The 18,142-nt window shown below is 42.0% G+C and overlaps 1 protein-coding gene and 1 long non-coding RNA gene across 4 annotated transcripts in view; both read left to right on the forward strand.

Annotated features, from left to right (window-relative positions):
* Window positions 1-7,662: 7,662 nt before the first annotated feature.
* Window positions 7,663-11,780, forward strand: LOC128804821 (uncharacterized). The gene is made up of 2 exons (XR_008436205.1): window positions 7,663-7,786; window positions 11,398-11,780. It is a non-coding gene; the product is annotated as an uncharacterized LOC128804821 (long non-coding RNA).
* Window positions 11,781-15,583: 3,803 nt separating this feature from the next.
* Window positions 15,584-18,142, forward strand: part of RMDN2 (regulator of microtubule dynamics 2) — a 46,786-nt gene continuing 44,227 nt past the window's right edge. Inside the window, exons 1-2 of one of the 3 annotated variants that reach the window (XM_053973021.1) lie at window positions 15,584-15,881; window positions 16,636-17,105. In XM_053973021.1, the coding sequence (XP_053828996.1) occupies window positions 16,648-17,105 (458 nt within the window). In that variant the 5' untranslated portion in view covers window positions 15,584-15,881; window positions 16,636-16,647. Of the gene's footprint in view, window positions 15,882-16,008; window positions 16,161-16,220; window positions 16,239-16,635; window positions 17,106-18,142 lie in introns of those variants that run through there. The other 2 variants (XM_053973024.1, XM_053973022.1) reach the window with 2 other exon arrangements.

Genomic DNA, 18,142 nt, shown 5'->3' on the forward strand with positions numbered 1-18,142 from the left:
GTATATTTCAATTGTCTGGAGAATCAGTGTGAACTTCTAAAAATAATTAAAACACTGTACAAACTCCTTTATAAGTGATAGCAAGTGAAAGCCTTGTGCAATTAAAGTATCAGAGCTGGTTTGGTTTGGTTCCCAGATGTGCATATTCCACTTCTCCCATAACTCTCTGAAGACCTCTGTTTGGCTCAGTATAGCAAGTCTATTAAAAACTCCCCTGTGACATCCATGTTAGCGCAGAACTGCTTGGCTGCAAGAAGGATTCCAGAGTTTGAGTGTTTTCCTGTTCGATGCTGGGCTGTGACATCACCTTGTCCCAAATCCTATTTTTCTGGTTTAAACTGCTCTGCTTTCCCATACTTACAGCAGTTAAAGCTCCTCCGGCAGCTTGTTAGGTCAGTAGAGAAATTTTTGACTCTTTCATCTGAAGTCTATCATGAAAATATTGGCCATGTAGCATGAGGGGAGGGCTTTATTTGCTGAAGTCTACCTCTCAGGGGAAGTTTATTGGCATATTTGAAGAACTGAGGATGTTTTTGTAGTACAGAAGCCAAGCTGACCATGATACGACCCTGTGGGGTGGGACACCAGGGTATTTTCTCTGTTTAGTTAAACTTGCATATCTGTGAGTTATTTAAAATTATGATTAGATTTTATTGAAGACTTATGATTCTATTTTCTCCAGAGGCTGATAAACATGAGGGTCATCTTAGTCTATGAACAACTCACATTCCAGCACCAAGATCTAAAACAAACAAATAAAATACTCCAAAATCTAAGACAATAGTTGAGATCCTAAAGACCTATAAATTAATAAGCTTCCTAGAATGAAGAGAGGGTGAAGTCTAGGAGAGTAAATGACTTCCCAAAACAATGTGCTAAGCAAGCCAAGGTCAGACCCAGGGCTTGCTGAAGGCACTGAAAGGTCTCTTTTCAGTTGGACATGAATCTAAGGATTCTGTGACATCCAATAGCACCATGAAATATGGGGAACTGTGACTCAAATGTTATGACATATTATGGTCATTTGGACACAGGGCATTTGGAAGGACTATCTACTTTATGGAAAACAACAACAAAGAACTTCAATTTTACATATATGAGACTATCTTGACATAAGTCTGTGGTGTAGCAGAAGTTACCAGTGGCAATCATTGCTTGAGCACTAATAGGAATTCTTGCTTTAGTTTGTCTCATCAACACAAAGAGCCCACAAATGCATAGGGCAAAACTACTACCAAATTCCTTGCTGAGCAGATGCTTGTATGGTATGTGGAATAGGTACAGCAGCATGTTGTGCACACAACCACTGTGCTGAGACTGCTACCCTGTTGAAATGTGCTGTTCACTATGTAGCTACCATACAGCTAAGAAATATTCATGCTAAACACTACTCCTGTTGGAAACAACCTTCCATGTTTGTGACAGTAACCAAAAGAATTACAAATGTGCAACAATTCCATATACTTTGAGTCTGAAATACTCCACAATTTACAAAACTATTAGTTTCATCATTTCCAGGAAACCTGCCCTTCTTTTCCTCATTGGCTGACCTGAATGACTTCCATTTCACTCTAACCCATGCTGTTGTCTTGTGACAAACACAGAAACCTCTCCAGTCTCTGTAGCAAATATTGTAGTCATCTACATACGTAAAATATGGAAACACAAATTAAGTATGCTTTATAATACTTTGCTAGCTCTACATTGGATCTTTTCCTGTGCTAAGCTTCTCTGATTCTGTAGGACCTCAATTTCACACCAGTTGTGTATCTGCTTTAAACAGTCATATAAATAGACATCCTCTGGGGAGGAGAGGAGGGGATACAGTTGATGGGATTTTGACCAAATCATCCCCAATAAGAAAGAATTGTGTGTGGTTATGACAGAACAGGATAAATTTGTGGGTTTAGATTTGTAGTATTAATCTAAAAACCTTTCTGTAATTATGAATGTTTTAAAAGTCAACCTATTAAAAGTTTTAATTTTGCAATATATTGCTGAAAACAAAATTGTAAACCTAAATATCTAAAGATGCATTTCTGATTTTCACATATTTCAATCTTAATTCATGAGCACCCATCTGCTACTCTTGACTATTAACTAAAAATAGACAATATTAGGAAAAGACAATTATTTCTCAGGATTTTTTTGTTTTGGAAAATGGAACTTTCATGGTATTCTGGGGTATTTTTGCTACATATGCTATGTAAAGGACGGTAAGAAATATAACTTCAAGCACTAGGATTTTTTCAGTCCTAGAGCTGAGGGATCAAGCAACCGGCCAAGAAACACCACAGAGGAATGTGTTGAGGGAGTAGCAGTTCAGGTAGATGGTTTGGCATGTTTCCTTCTCTTGCACTGCTAAATTCCAGAGGCCTGCACTTGCCAGGACTCAGTGCAGCCTTCTGCATAAGTTACAGCCCGATGGGGCTCCCAGATTCACTAGACTCACACACCAGAAACCTGCGAGCAATGCTGCAAAAAATGTAACTCTTTGAAAACCAGATGCAGCCTGCAGCAGCAGAAAGGCTGGTATTGATATTCTCACAGTATGCCCAGAAAATCCCACCTCATCAACATTTTAAGAAACCTTTCCAGAGTCTCCTATAAATTATTATTTTTCTGGAACAATATGCCTTTCATGGAGTTGGATAGGTTTTGTCACAAAATATAAGACCCTGAGAAGTTTTCATTTTCTTTTAAAATGCTTTAGAAGTTCTGCACTAATTTGTTCAGGTCACTTTCTGGCTTTATCCTTATCTAATTTTGTGAAATGCTTTCATAAAGGAAATAATTCATTAATGGCGGTAGCCTTTAGCACAGGCCTAAATGAGGAAGGGAAGTCTGGGTTCCCTGTTGCTGATGATGGCAGCACATAGGAAATCCTTGCCCAATCCTCCCACCCAGTACTTGGCATAGACATGGTCAGAGAGCAAAAGGTCAGAGCCTGGGGAAGCGCTATATTGAAGGTGATTACGATTTATTAGGGCTATACACAAACAAATCCTCTGCACTAATTAGGGAGGTTGGCAGAGGAGGGGGCAAATTGCAGCTGAAAAAGAAGACAGGAAAGTGAACTGATAAAAAGTCTCCCTGACCAGCAGCTTGCAGGCATTGCTGTCAACACTGCCTGTTTTCTGTCCTATGCTCAACTACCAAGTTAAAGTCAATGCTGCCCATTGTGTGTCATGGTCTCAACAGGACCATCGTTTCAGCTGTCATCTCTAGAGACTTTATTCAACAGGGATGAACTTGAGCAACACAAAGGCAGAGGAACAATAGGAACATTCCACAGAATTCTCAAAAAGTTCATCCAGAAGAAATTACAGGCTGTGCAGCTTTAAATTACTTGTAGGTTGTCTCTGTACAGTACTGCTACAGGGAAGGATCAAGGCTTTTCAACAGAGCAAAAAAGATCCTTTCTCAGATTATTTCCTTTGGCATCTAAATATTCGTTTGTCTTATATTTGGAGTGACAGAACCAGGTTTTCCTACTTTCCCTGGACCGCAAAACTTCTGTGATGGAAAATTGTCTTGTTTAATCTTTTCACAGTGGCTTACTTGGTCTTTGGCTTTGCTGGTTCACTCCTGATTCTATAGTCTCCATCTGTAAAGCACACTCAGTGTTGCACTCTCTTAAATTTTGTCTGCTGTTCTTGTTACTAGGAACATGATTTCATTGATGAATGTTTATAACACAGCTTGAGGAATTTCATCCTCCCCTGGTAAACTGTGTAGGAGATTGCCTTAATGGACAAAGAAAAATGTCTGCTGGACTTTAGCCAGTAGCTTGGACTTGCTTATAAAGAAGAAAATACAAGTATAACCTTTTGTTGCTGTGTACAGAAGACATATTTAAAAAAATATTAACCTCTCTTCTCACAAAATAAAATGGAACCAGTGAAAGATTTATGTGGTTTTCACTATTTCTGTCAAATTGCTTCATCTTGACAAGTTTAATTCCACTTCTTGATCAGTTGTCTTACAAGGCTGTACTGCTCTATTTTCTCCAACAAATACCTCTAACTGGGAAAATAAATTACAGATGACTGTAAAAAAATGAACACAAGTTGAAGTTATGAGAAGAAAAAGTGGTCATATGCTTCATTCACAGGTGTAAGGCATCTAATTTCAAACAGCAAATTGAAAGTTAAAGTATAGTTTTAATTTCCCTGAATAGTTTACTTTAGCAAGGTTTGGGATATGAATTCAGCAAAGCCATGATGTTAATTTGGTTTATGCTTGTTCAGTTTGTTTAATCAGGGCCTGAATAAAGACTTTGGGGTTTGAGCTGTTATGAAGGCTACGTGAGACTGGATGTTCCTGTGCTTAAGTTAAATTCCCTGTAGAGCAGTTTCTAACCTCTGCTGAAGAGAAGCAGAATCACCCTGTGTTGTCTGGGTTATCTGTTGTGTTGCATTTATGGTAAAGGATATATACATGCTATATTTTTCTGCTCTCTGAAATAATCTGTAGGTGCCTAGACGTTTTAAAGAGTTTCAAACAGGACGCAAGCATAGCTGAGCTAGCAGCCAGGATGCACTAATGCCTTTCTCAGCCTGAGAACAGTAACTTGGAACTATGAATCACTCTCTGTGTTTCTTCCCCTCACTCCCTGGTGGAGGTTAATAAATGCCCATAACTATATCCCCAAGGAAAATGTTAGGTGCCAGGAGTGGAAAAGCACAGTAGTCCCATGTAGCTGATGGAATGATTAAAAGTCAATGGGTCCCTTCTGCCAGTGCATCTCAGGAAAGGAAGAGAGGATGCCTATATTTCCTAATAGCACCTTATCCCTGCTGCTTCTTCTGGGTTGGAGAAGGATGGATGCTCTTTCTGGGGTGGAGAAGGATGGCATTACCTGAGGTGTTCTGGAATAGGAGCCCAACTGCTCTTTGCTTCATTGGAGCAAAGAGCCCTGGAGAACCGGAATTTGTCTCCCACATTTCTGGAAAAGACTACCCATCCAAAGTGGAAATGTGACCTTGAACATACTCCCACCTCTCAGGTTCACAGGTTCCCTCACTTTCCCTGTTGATCTGTCAAGAAGCCCAGAAAGCATGTGAGCTGCCCATAGAGAAAGCCAAGTAAGCCTGCAGGGGAAGCAGGCAGCTTGACATCCTGCCTGGCTTCTCTCACAGCCAATGTGCTACTCAGAAACCTGTCAATTACAGTTTGGATTATTTTTTTTCCCAGTGGAGAAATTTGCTGTCAGAAATTTCCAGCCAGCTCTGCTCTGTGCTGCTACTGCTGCTCCAAATGGGAAAGCCAAAATGGCCCAGAGAGGCTCATGCAGGGAAGGTGCAGGGCCTTGGGAGCTCTGGCATGACAGCAGGTCTGCAGTCCTGGCTGCCACAATCCAACCACGAATGCACTTCCGAAATGTCAGATGTTCCCTCCAGAATTACGTATGCATATTCACTCTAGTGTGACCGCCAAACAGTGTGTGTGCCTTGCCAGGGACTTCAAAGGCTTTTGTACAACACTGTAGTCCTTGGATAAAAAGTTCTGCTTCTTATTAGAGTCCTAGTCCTGGTCAATATTCTTGGAATTTAAGAGGAAAGTGAATTCTGGATTTGGGGTTTTTTTTAGCATAAAGAAGGATGTTCTTTTTCACAAATTAAACTGTTTAATAACTTGCATTTTTTACCTTGCCTGTCTGAAATAGCCAAGCTGGACAATGGTGTCTATTTGAGGTATACAGAACTACAAAAATTACCAGGTCCAAAACTATTACCACTGAAGCTGGGCTATTCAAATGAATTGGGACAGTACTCCCAATGGGTAATATTGTAGAAGTGTTACTGTGACTGGCTGTCTCAGCTTATACAACAAATCAATTATCATGTTATTTTCTTAAATAATAACTCTCCATGTACTACCTTTTTCCATATATTAGAAAGTGAAACATGACGAAAATATCTTCTTAGTGCACTAAGTTTTTTACCTTCTCATGGTATTTAGAAGTCGACATTAGTAAATGAAGTAGGAGTTAAATAGTAACTTGACTGATTAACTAAAGTGCCTATAATGATGCTGCTTTCTAGCTCAGTTTGAACTAATTTTTATTATGCATTATAGTTGAATAGTGATTGTGGTCTTAGAACCATCACAGATAAAGATGGCCATTGCCTCAGAGCAATTAAAATATTAAAAATAAAAAGGAAAGAAAGATGCAGATAAGAAAAAATGCATTGAGAAACTCATGTTTGTTTATAAATACTGGCCAAGCTTGTTTGCTGCACCAGACTGCTGTTCAGTACAACTCTTGAGGAGAAGGCAGCCAAGATAAGCAGGGAAGTCACCACAGCTTCGTGATATTCTGCTCATCCTCCTGTTTCAGTTCAAAATAGATTGCAGGACATTTTGCCAAAGGTTGTAAATGAAGTCACCCTTTTTACTACCAAAGAGATAATGAGTATCACATGGGCTGGCCTCCCATATAACGCAATCCAATACGTGCCTCAAATAATTTCCATGACAAGGATGTCTTGCAAGTGGCAGAGGTCAGTATACCTTAGGCACATAAAGAGCAAGAGTGAAATCTACAGCCTGAAGCAGCTGGACAACTACTGACACTGAAGAGTTGTTCCCTTTTCAAGGGGCCTTTCTCCCCAGAGAAGTTACAGAAAACTATGTACCCTGGTGACACATGTAAATTCAGGAGGTAGGAATCCAGGTCATGACCACTTTTGTTGCCGAGACAAGTTCTCTTGGCATTTAAAATATTACCGAGACTTTCTCCACCTTCTTTGTTTCTACCTTTACTTTTCATTTGTGGTTATTCTACTTCTGAGCATCTGTTCTACTGCTTCCATTTATCTTTGACTTTTTTTGTTTGTTTGTGTTTTGTTTTGGTTTGTGGGGTTTTTTTGTTTGTTTGTTTTTTTTTTTTTTTTTTTTTTTTTTGGTCAGTTTTTGGTTTGGTTTGGTTTTTTGGGTTGTTTTTAAGACTCAAAGGACACAACACTCTGAGCTGAATTTTTCTTATTAAGGGAGAACTTACACAGAGCCACAACATGATAATGCACTGTCATTCAGATCTACACTAGAAACAAGAGCATATAATACAAACATATGCTGCTCTCTTAACTAGTCCTGAGATATCTGATATCAGATGTCTGCCTCTGGTACAGGTACAGGATACAAGGTATTGTCTTTCTCAATTTGTATCTTCTGTACCCTTTCTCCTACAACTGCAATCAGCCATGCATTTCCATGGGATGAGCCAAATCAGTCACTTTTCTCCTTCAGCTCCTGGCCAGGCGCTCTTGCCTTTTTTCCTGACAAAGGTCTTTGCCTTGAGCTGATTCAACCCAGCAACCTGGCAGAACAGTGGCAACAAAACCGCGGTTTTCTCAGCCAAGGCAGTGAGCTGAGCTATGTAATAAATGCTGGATTCAGCGCAAGGAAGGATGTAAAAGTACTCTTTGGATGGCATCAGGAACCCGTGGCACGCCGCTGCCATCCGATATCTCCAAATGCACCCACGAAGCACCCGGAGAAGTGAGGAACACTGGGGACGGGAGTGCTTTAAGACGTTTCCTTCCTTCCTTCCCTCGTATCCAGGGGCGCCGCCGGCCTCTGGGAAAGAGACACGGAGCGACGGCGAGAGAGAGAGAGAGACAGAGCCGCCCGCCCCTGGCGGCCGCGGCGCTCGGGCGCCACCCAGTGGTGCCGCTGCGTTCGGCCGCGTCTGAGGGTGCCTGCGGGAGGCGGAGGACTGGGTGGCAATCCCTCAGGGACAGTGACCCGTGTGGCTGCCGGGCGTCTCCGAGAGCCTGCGGTATGTGGGGAGATGCTCGGGGACGTGGTGGGCTCCGCGCCCCTCCTGCTCCAGAAGTTCGCACGCCACGTGTGGCGCAGTACACGGTGTGGCTCCTGTCCCCTGCTAGTCCCGGGGGGGCCTGTCCCCTCACGGCCCCTCTGAAACCAGGCAGCGACGCTGCTTCTCACGCTCCGTTGCCAGGCTGTTGTGTAACCTGGCTCTTCTGACAGCTCTATTCTGCAGGCTGTGCCTGCCCCTGCCTAGCACGGACCGCCTTGCTTTTGCGGCAGTTGTGTGCTTCGGCACGGGTACCCCTTGTGCGTGCCTCCCCCCTGCTGCCGTGTGTGAGCCCGGCTGCCCCGCCCCGAGCTCCGGTGGCAGCACCCCTCGGCAGGAGGTGGCTTTGGGGTTGGACAAACCTCAGCCCTCAGCAGGAGGTGGCTTCGGGGTTGGACAAACCCCAATCCTCAGCAGGAGGTGGCTTCGGGGTTGGACAAACCCCAATCCTCGGTAGGAGGTGGCTCTTGCCGCTTTGGGGTGAGGAGACGGTGGCGAATGGCGAGGCGGTGTGGCCGTGAGGCCGGTGTTGTCCTCAGGACGGTGTGTGGCCTCGGGCAAATCCTGTGGGCCAGGTGTGCCTCAAACCAGCCCTGTAAAAGCTCTGCTGCTGGGAGGGAACCAGGCTGGTTGTAGGGAGCCACTTGATCCATGCGTTGCCTTGGCGGCAGCCAGTACCTGGCTTTTGCCCTGACCTCCCTGATCTGGTGCTGCTCGATGTGCACAGCCCCACCTTGCCCTCCAAATTCCCACTTGCAAGCCTGCGACAGCAGTTCCAAACATCGTGGCCCAGAGGCATTGCATTATAATTGCATCATGATACTGCCATTTTATTGTTTTTAGTGAAAATATCGAAGAATTTTTTAAAGGTTATTGCTCAACATTGGTTTGCAGCCCTACACAAATGAGTAGACAGTACCCGGAGATGAAAGGGATTTCCTATTCTGCACATTTACAAATTCCATTTGCACCCTCATTTGGGATAATGCTGCAGTAAGTTAAAAAATAAGCACATTTTTACATTCTTTCTGTATTTTGGAATCGGGTTCTGATGCAAAATAGTGCAATGGATACGTTATCTACATCATTTGATGCCTTGCATGCTGTTGGCTCTTCAGAGTAACTCTTGATTAGTATCAGACTTGTTCAGGGTGTAGTGCTAAATGTTATTCATATTTCAGACTTCTTGCTCAGTAGGACTTGTAGTTGTGTGAGGAATACTTATTTATAGACTCCTTTAAACGAGTTTTAAATTTTAAAAAATGTTTTTTTAAAAAATAAGAATGTGAAAAAAGGATTGTTTCACAACTGGAAGATAAAGCATATTTTAGTATATATCAGATATATCATAATACTTTTGGAAATTATTTTCTTGCCCTTTGGAAAGGCATGGCTGTATTTGACTCTTCTAGGTGTTTTGGTTGCTTAAGTTCTGCTTCACAATCCAAGACTACTGAGTAAAATATAAAATATTTATTTTATGAAAACAGATGATCTTGAAAAGCTACTTAGTAACTTGGTAAGTTAGATTATAACAGTATGCAATAGAAGTCTCTCAAGTATTCCATGTGCCTGTTGACAAATCTGTATTCCCACGTGTTTTGAAAACTGAAAAACAAACAAACCCAATAAAAACATGTTTCAGTTGTTTGTACAATTTCTTCCTAACTCTGGAATCTTACTCTGTTGCTTCCAGAAAAAAAAAAAAAAAAAAAAAAAACAAGCTGGTATTTCAGTTTGACTATCAAAGCACATGCCAATGAAAATGCTTCTAAAGCAACTACTCTGGCCAAAAATCTGTCTGTTTCATAGAAATACTGTAATGTTGTTCGAGATGCTTTTCTATCTTTTCATTAGATATGGATTTTTGAAATTGCATATTGCACAGCCATGCAGTAGCTTTAAATGGTGTGTCTGGGAAGTGGCAATAGAAGAAACAGTTTCACTGGTTTCAGAGACAGCAGTACTGCTTATACTCCAGAATGTCCTGGGAGGGGTTTTGTTACTTCTGCTAAAATGAGGACAAAATTCTGGACCACACTGAATAATGGTTCCCCATATAACCTAATGGATTAATCACACTAATGCAGCCTTTCTAAATTAGAAAGAAACTTGCAAACATTTAAAAGGCCATCATTACAATTCTTGACAATGATTCAATATCAACTTTTGCAAGTGTTGCAGTTGCTGCTGCTTTTTTTCCCACAAGATAGCAGCACTGTAACTATGAATGAGCAAAGGATTTATGAGCCCATCTCACCAAAATGCAGAAAGGCCACTTGATTTATTTACTCTTTAGGGTATCTGCAGCTCAGAATCACAAGGAAAGTTTCTTAAACACCAGGATGGGGTGCAAACACCAATTAAAATAATAAATCCTACGTTTAAATTTTACTTTAACAGACCTAGCTCCTTATGAAAAAGCACATCAGGTGTCTTGAAACCATCTGCAAAACTAAAATGCTGTGTACGTAAATATATTTGTGTGAGTGTGTGTGTGGGTGCATTGCATCCAGTAATAATCTTGTTACTGTATATAGCAAAACTCTTTTAAGAGGTTAGGTGTTTGCTTATGCTTCCCCTTAACTCACCTGGTTTCACCACTTTTCCTCGTGCTTTTAGCTGCACTTACTGATTGTCATTGTTCAAAAGTGCTCCCACGATGAAGGAGCCCCTTTGCCAGCACTCAGCAATTGCCAGCGGGAGGTGAACTCCCTGCTGTATTCACTCTGCCCTGCATGATTGTGTAACCCACATCAAACTCTCCTAGTGTAAATATGTATGTATACAGTAGTGCTTTGGGTTGGGTCAGCTGTGCACCTCGCAGGCAAATCTCCCAGTAGTCCCAGCTTGGCAAGCTTTGCTTCACCATGTACCAGGCATGGAACACCTGGTTGCACTTTGGGAATATCCATTGCAGAAGCACAGCAGAGGCACTGCAGCCACAAACGGGCACACAGCCCATGTGATCAGGCTGGAGTTGCCAAAAGTTAACCCAGGGCACAGCATGGATGTCATGGCATCAGCACCAGCTGTTTGGCCCAGAGACCCACTCCTGTCAGACCCCACTGCTTGCTAATGTACACAAAGCCTTAGTGGCCTAGATGGAAACTTGAAATCAGAAAGGAAATTTTTTTCATAAGCTCACAAGTGGTAGCAGAGAAGAGGGACAGAAATGATGGAAGAACAGACCACATCACCTGGATGATGATTTTTTTAATGTGAAATTGTAGACATCCTTGGGCCATTAGGCAATATTTACTGGAGTTCAGGAAGGGGCATGCTGCCATTTGCAGGTGGAAAGAGTAAAGCTCTTTAAAATACTGCAGTATGCTCTGAAATAGCATATTTATAGAAATGGTGAAAAAAAGGGCACTTTTCATTCAGTAAAAGAAAATACAGTGAGTGATGTGGAATACACTGTGTACACACACATATCTTTATAAAGACTTTGATTCTTTTTGATTTTTAACTCCCAGAGAACATATACATATACATGTAAAAATATTTTTATACACATATATTATTTTTCTTTTTATGACTGTTCATATATTTTTCCTCTTTTTAACCAGGCACTCCAAGGACAACTTCTCTTTGTGAAGAAATCAGGCAGTGCTGTGGAATTACATCGGATGTAGCCTTGCTTATTTTTTCCTATTGCTGTCAACACAACATATGCAGTCTTTTGGGCTGCCAACTCTCATCTCTTACATCAAGGAAACTGAATCATCTCTACCTTGGCCTAAAAGAAATAACAGAGCTTGTATAAATATATTTTGATAATGTCCTTGAGATTCCTGAAGACACAAAAAAGCAGGAACAGTACGTACATTTTTTTTTCTTTTGCTGTTTGAAAAGCTGTGCCATCAGTGGCCATTTGTACTTAGCTGAAATTGCAGCATTGGATTCTATCAACACAATAAATAAATAAACAGATGATTGTGAGCGCAGTGAACTGATGAATGCAGGTTTCCTATCAGGTTAAAACTTGAATTTTGTTCGTTGACATCTGATAAAATGTGAGCTCTGCTTTAGCTTTTCCTGTCCTTGCAAAATGCTTTTCTCCTGTGTGGATTCTCAGTTTTGCACCAAGGGATAAGCAATCTTCCCCATAGCAGTGACTCTAATTCAGAGATTTCTTCTTTAAAAGATCAACTAACTAAATGAAATTTGTTAGAGTTTCTCTGTTGAATTTGACTGAGACTGGCCAATGATTCAAAAATACTGGAGAGGAGGGAGAGGTACAGTTATATTTGCATGCATGGAGACATAAAGGCAGAGGCAGCCTCATCTCCCCAGGGAACTGTGCTAAGAAGTATATCTTTATTTCAAGAAAACAGAAAAGATCAGTGTGCTATTACCTATCTCCTTTTAACTTCAATTGATTAATTTTTTATTAGGGGCACTGGACAACTGTTCAGGCCAAAAGCAGCAAAAAATACTGACAAGTCTGACAGTGAGTGCTTCCCTTTGAGGTAAAATATAACTTTATTTTTACAGAAAAAAATTCAGAAGAATTTAACCAAACTTGACAGAACAGTGATTTCTGACTGTTCTGACATCCAGACAGGATTTCTGGCAGGCTGGTTGCAAGTCTGGTCAAAGGTATTTAAACTTTCACAATATTTGGTGACATATTAACAATATTTGACTTTATGCCTACAAGACAACTGCTGAAGTAATAAGTATAAACTGCTACTAGCTCATTAAAGGCTTCTGTATCTGTTACAAGCAGTAGATTAATCTCTTGGGGGTGGGGGAGGGAGGGGCATTTCAGAAAGAACAGCCTATCAGGAAAGACAATGGACAGAAGAATTACAGCTAAAGAAAATTATAAAAATTGTAAAATACAAATGTCTTCCATACAGAAGTGAAACCACCAGTAGATTATGCTCACTTTGTTTGGAAACAGCATGCATCAATTACTTATTATGTAATGGCTCTTTGATCCATTGAACACAATTACTCAAGAAATAATGTGCTAACTTTTCTAATATGGCACAAAAATGTTGTCCCAGTTCAAATTTTCCCAAAAGACCAGTAAACTGCCTGTCCTGGTTTTACAAAAATAGTGCTGTAAGAAGGCTGGTGCTGTATGCAGGTGTGTCAGTGTTGCAGCACTGGTGTGCTATGTTCATTCCTTTGCATCTGCCTCGGGCCGGGGTGGAGGGAGGCAGGATGTTCACAAGGTCTTGCCACTCCAAAATGCTGGCCTTCTTGAAACTACTTGGAGTGGCCTTTCAATACTTCAAAGAGTCTACAAAAAAAGAGGGAAAGTGGCTTTTTACTTGGGCAAATAATGATAGGACAAGTAGGTTTAGATTAAAAGAAGAGAGATTTAGATTAGATGTTAGGAAGCAATTCTTTACTCAGAGGGTGGTGAGGCACTGGGACAGGGTGCCCAGAGAAGCTGTGGATGCCCCATCCCTGGAAGCGTTCAAGGCCATGTTGGATGCAGCCTGAACAACCTGTTCTAGTGAAAGGTGTCCCTGCCCATCACAGGACAGTTGGAATTTGATGATCATGAACATGTCTTCCAACCCCAACCACTCTATGATTCTACAATTCCATGATCTTGACATATTCTGTCACAACTGGCTGAAATTAAGCTCCATATTCAGGAGCTACTGGGTGGAGAAAGTGTCATGGTATGGCTTGTCAGAAGGACAACACAAGGACAACCTGAGGGCATAAACTTTGTGTTCTTAGGAAATAAGGCTGAAAATACACTAAAAATATTTGGGGCTAACCATTTTATAACAGATGGTTGTCTGGACTTGTTTTTTAGGACTTCAGGTACAAAGTTTCTTTTGAACTAGGAAAAATCCATATGCAGAAGAATAGTACTTTTCTTAAAAACATTTATTTCAGTTTTTTTGGAACATATGTCATATTTAGGCCAATTGAATTACGTCAAATCTAGATAAATTGATGTTTAGTTCTCCAGCTTGGAAAGCTGCTGTGTTCCAGCAAGTTTCTACATTATATGCAATAACTTCTTGGGACCAGACAGGTGACCTGATTTTCACAATTGCTACATATCCAGGCAGCTGTAGATGGTAGTTCTCCTGGGACATTATTTTTGAAAACAGTTCTCCTTGTCTAAGGCCTGCAGCCTGAGACAGTCGCTTTGGAAAATCTTAAAAAATACTCGCTTAGCTTTTTGCATCCATAGTATTTTGTTTCAGCTCTGTGCCATGTTTGCCCTCCAAATAATACTATTTTTAAAATCCTTTCCTGTTTTAATTGGCTTATAGAAAGATTTTGGCAGAATATACTGGGAAAAAAAAAAGGAAAACAAAAATTAAATGTTTTCCAACACATTTATATTACCATTCCTGAACACTTGAAGCACTATCAGCATATGGAGATTTATGTTTTCTTGTTCCATTTTAAAACACTGAGGGATTGTGTATCTTAAAACCATTACTTACAGTGAAATTTGTTAAAAGAATTGAGTTTAGTGAGGTTTCCATAAAATTGAGGAGATTTCCATCCTTTGTTTAAAAATTTCAAATTATAAACATATGAACAGATTGTTCATTTTGTTATTATTATATTGTAACTGGGAAACCTGCAAAATACTGAAACAGTATTCACTTTTTCATTCTAACAAATTTCTACCTTTGTCTCAGATTGTAGTTTGGTCTCATAAGGGTAATTTCATCCTTAGGATCTTAACAAAGAATTAGTTTAGAGCTGTAGTTGGTTTAAACTAAATTCTTTGATGATAAATAGACATTAGACTGATTTACATTTGCTAATTTTTACTAAGACTGAAAAATCTTGAGTTCTTGATACATGTTTAGGTGCTTTTTTTTTTGCTTGAACAGCACTCTGCTCACTTTTTAAAAGCAATTAGTATGTTTTTTAAGAATTGTGTTCCTTTGTTTATGATTGATACGGTTGAGGACAATTTCAGCTGCTGAACAGCTTCTTCCATTGCACAGACACAGTGGTTTCCATGATGGTTTCCTTAAGCCCTCACACAGAAGAACATGAGTTTTATGCCTGTAAATTCTGGCAATTCTGGCAAGATGTTGTGCACAGGCTCTCCACAAGCCTTCAGGAAGATGAATGGTCAGAGCAGGTTGTCTGTGGTGATCCTTCTTCCATCCAAGGCCAGAAACAGGAGCCAGATCTTTTGTCATAAAGGGCAAAGGAGAGTCTTGTGAGAATCACCAATAAAAGCGATATCAGATGGGGCACAGGAGCAATACCTCCCACACTCTGATAAATTCAAGTTCTGCCCCTCTACTCTGCTCTGGTGAGATTCCACCTGCAGTGCTGCATCCAGCTCTGGGGTCCCCAACACAGGACATTGATCTATTGGAATGAATCCATACGAGGAAAACCAGGTTAATCTGAGGGATGGAGCACCTCTCCTATGAAAAAATGCTGAGAGAACGGGGATTGTTCAGCCTGGAAAAGAGAAAGCTTTGTTGTGACCTAATTGTGGCCTTCCAGTACCTGAAGGGAACTTTGAGGAAAGATGGGGCAATATAATTTACACGTGCATGGAGTGACAGGACAAGGGGAAGTCTGTTCATATTGAAAGAGAATAGGTTTAGATTATGCACTAGTAAAAAATTCTTTACTGTGAGGATGGTGAGGCACTGGGACAGATTGCCCAGGGAAGCTGTGGATGCCCCAACCCTAGAAGTGTTTATGGCCAAGTTGGATGGGACTTTGAGCAACCTGTTCTAGTGGAAGATCTCCCTGCTCACGGCAGGGGGACTGAAACTAGATGGCCTTTAAGGTTCCCTTCCACCCCAAACCATTATATGATTCTATGGTAAGTTCCTCCAGACTTTGGGCAATCTATAATGGACTTTGGTGAAATCAGCTTTGGGCCCTTAGATGCTTTAAATTGCAATGAAGCTTTGTGCCGGGACTGCCCGTCTTCCTGACTACTGGGCGGGGTTTCTCCGTGATTTTGCAGCTTCAGGTCTCCACCAATGCAGTGGAAACACAATTTCTCTGTGGCCTAGGAGTAGCAAAAGGTTAAATCGGTGAAATCGAGCGGCCACCAGACTGAGGAGAGACACACGAACAGGTACACTTGCTCCAGAACGGCGTATTTCGAGCCATGTCCGTGGCAGGTGCAGCCGGCGTCCCGCAGCAGCAGCACGGTCCGCCGCGATTCCCAGCGCTGCGGGAATCCCTCCTCCAGCGGGCAGCGCGCGTCACCCGGGCGGCCCGGCCGGCGGTGCGGCCCAGGCCCGGCCCCCTCGATCCGGGTATCGCCGCCCCCTGTGCCGCGGCGGGAGAGCTGCGGGCTCCTGGGCCGGACGCGCTGCTGCTCCCGGCTTGGCCCGGCCCGGCCCGGCCGTACGTACGTACCGGGGGCGGCGCTGGCTCGGGGCCGGGGCGGCTGGGGCCGGGACTGGGGCGGCTGCGGGGCGGGCAGGAGGTGAGCGCGGGGCTCCGGCAGCCCCTCGGCGTGGTGGGGCTGGGGAACCGGCGTGACGCCCCTCCGGGCGGCGCTCCGGCCTGACACCTGGGTTTCCGCCTCTCTGCAGTGGCAGAAAATCAGATTATATGAGTTTCTCGCATTAAAACAAACAAATCCCAGAATGCCGGGACGGTTAAGAGTGAAGGCTGCGGTCCTGCCCACGTGCCAGTGCCCTTCACACCCCCAAACCCACTTGGTCTTGTTTTTTGCTGCCTCGCATTGCAGAACCCGCAAAAAGTGTAACTTTGTGTCTGCAGTTCTTCCTGTCTTATGCTTTCGTGGTTTCAGAGCAGAGCAAGTCGCTTGCGTAGAGCAGGGGGAAACATTTTAAACTGTTGTTGTTTCACAATTCTAGGAGCGTGCAGAAATGTCTCCCTTCGAAAATAAAGGACTAATACTGGGCATAATGGCAGGGACTGCTGGATTAAGCAGCCTGGTGCTGGTTTGGTACCGCAAGATCCGAAAGCCTGCTGCAGCTGTGCGTATTCGTGCCTTCCAGGATATAGGTAACAGAATTAATTCTGTGGGCTTGCCAAATGAGGTTCCTAATGAGCAAGGAGCAGTAATGGTTTTACATGGAAGGCAACTGCAGATACTGGAAAAATTGAATGGCCTGCTACTAAGCGTGGACGAACTGAAGAGAGAGGTGGAATATCTGAAAGAAGCTATTCCAAAACTTGAAGAGCTTGTTCGAAATGAGCTTCAAGGAAAGGGTGATGTTCAGAGAGTTAGCCCATCACACAGAGCAATAAGGCGGAGAAAAGCAGAGACAGCTCCTAGTGCAAGAGAAACTACCAGCTCAGAGGAGGCAGAAAGTGAAGGAGGGTGAGTTAATAATAACTTGTATATTCTACTGTACACATGCAGTGCAAGTTGCATCATTACCTATATGAAACTGTAAACAGGAGCCCTTTAAAAGTTTGATATAGATTTTATACTTCTGGAAAAATAAATACAAACGTTCAGATTAACAGTTTTTAGATCGGAGAAGACTCATGGTGACCATGTCTGAGTCTGCACTATGGCTGAAGTTGGCTTAATGCCAGGCATAATACAGATTTTTTTTTTTTTAAGAGTGTGTTTGGTAACACTGATGCAGTATTGCTACATAGCTATGCAATGAGAGGCAAAGTTCAGAATAATGGTGTAATTTTAAAAGTTCTTCTAGTGCAAAGTGTGTCTTTGACAGAGTTTGTTCAAACTGTACAAATGCTCATGTGCTTTTCCTGATAATTGTTTTTTATCAGCCTCACAGATGAGTTATTACAGTGTTCTGCCTTGAGGCATTGCATACTATGGAAGCTACATCTGAGCAGAACCTCTGTACAAGTAGCAATGCTTATGTATATGTGCTGTTTCATACACTTTCTGGTGGCTCAAAAAGTGACCATGAGGAATTTAAGGTACTGACTCAGTCAGGTAGAAAGTTCCTACTTTTGATCACATCTTGTAGTTAATGGGGTCTTTTATTGTCGTGAGTTGAGGAACACGCTGGGGGATGATGTGTACCAGGAGTCCAGGAGAGGCACTATATTTTTGTCTTGACATTAATCTCCTGTAATTACAACTTTGTTTTGGCATAATCAGATTAGATACTTACATGCAATTTACTAATACTATGTTATAGCAACTGAGTTTTTTGAGCTACTTCTCAGTGTGTCTTACACGTCTGTGTAGGCAGCATTATGTCTGTAAATTGCCCATCTTATGTCACCTTTTCTCTTTAAAAATATTTTAACTAACTGTAATATTCTGAAGACAGCTAACATGCTGCATATTAATGGAATTCTATATTTAAGTTTTTCCACATTCATTTTCAGTTCCTGTGAGCAGAATTTCTTTTTGTGTTACATCCCAGCCCA

The sequence above is a fragment of the Vidua macroura genome, chromosome 3 (assembly GCF_024509145.1).
Source record: "Vidua macroura isolate BioBank_ID:100142 chromosome 3, ASM2450914v1, whole genome shotgun sequence".
NCBI classification, from domain to species: Eukaryota; Metazoa; Chordata; class Aves; order Passeriformes; family Viduidae; genus Vidua; species Vidua macroura.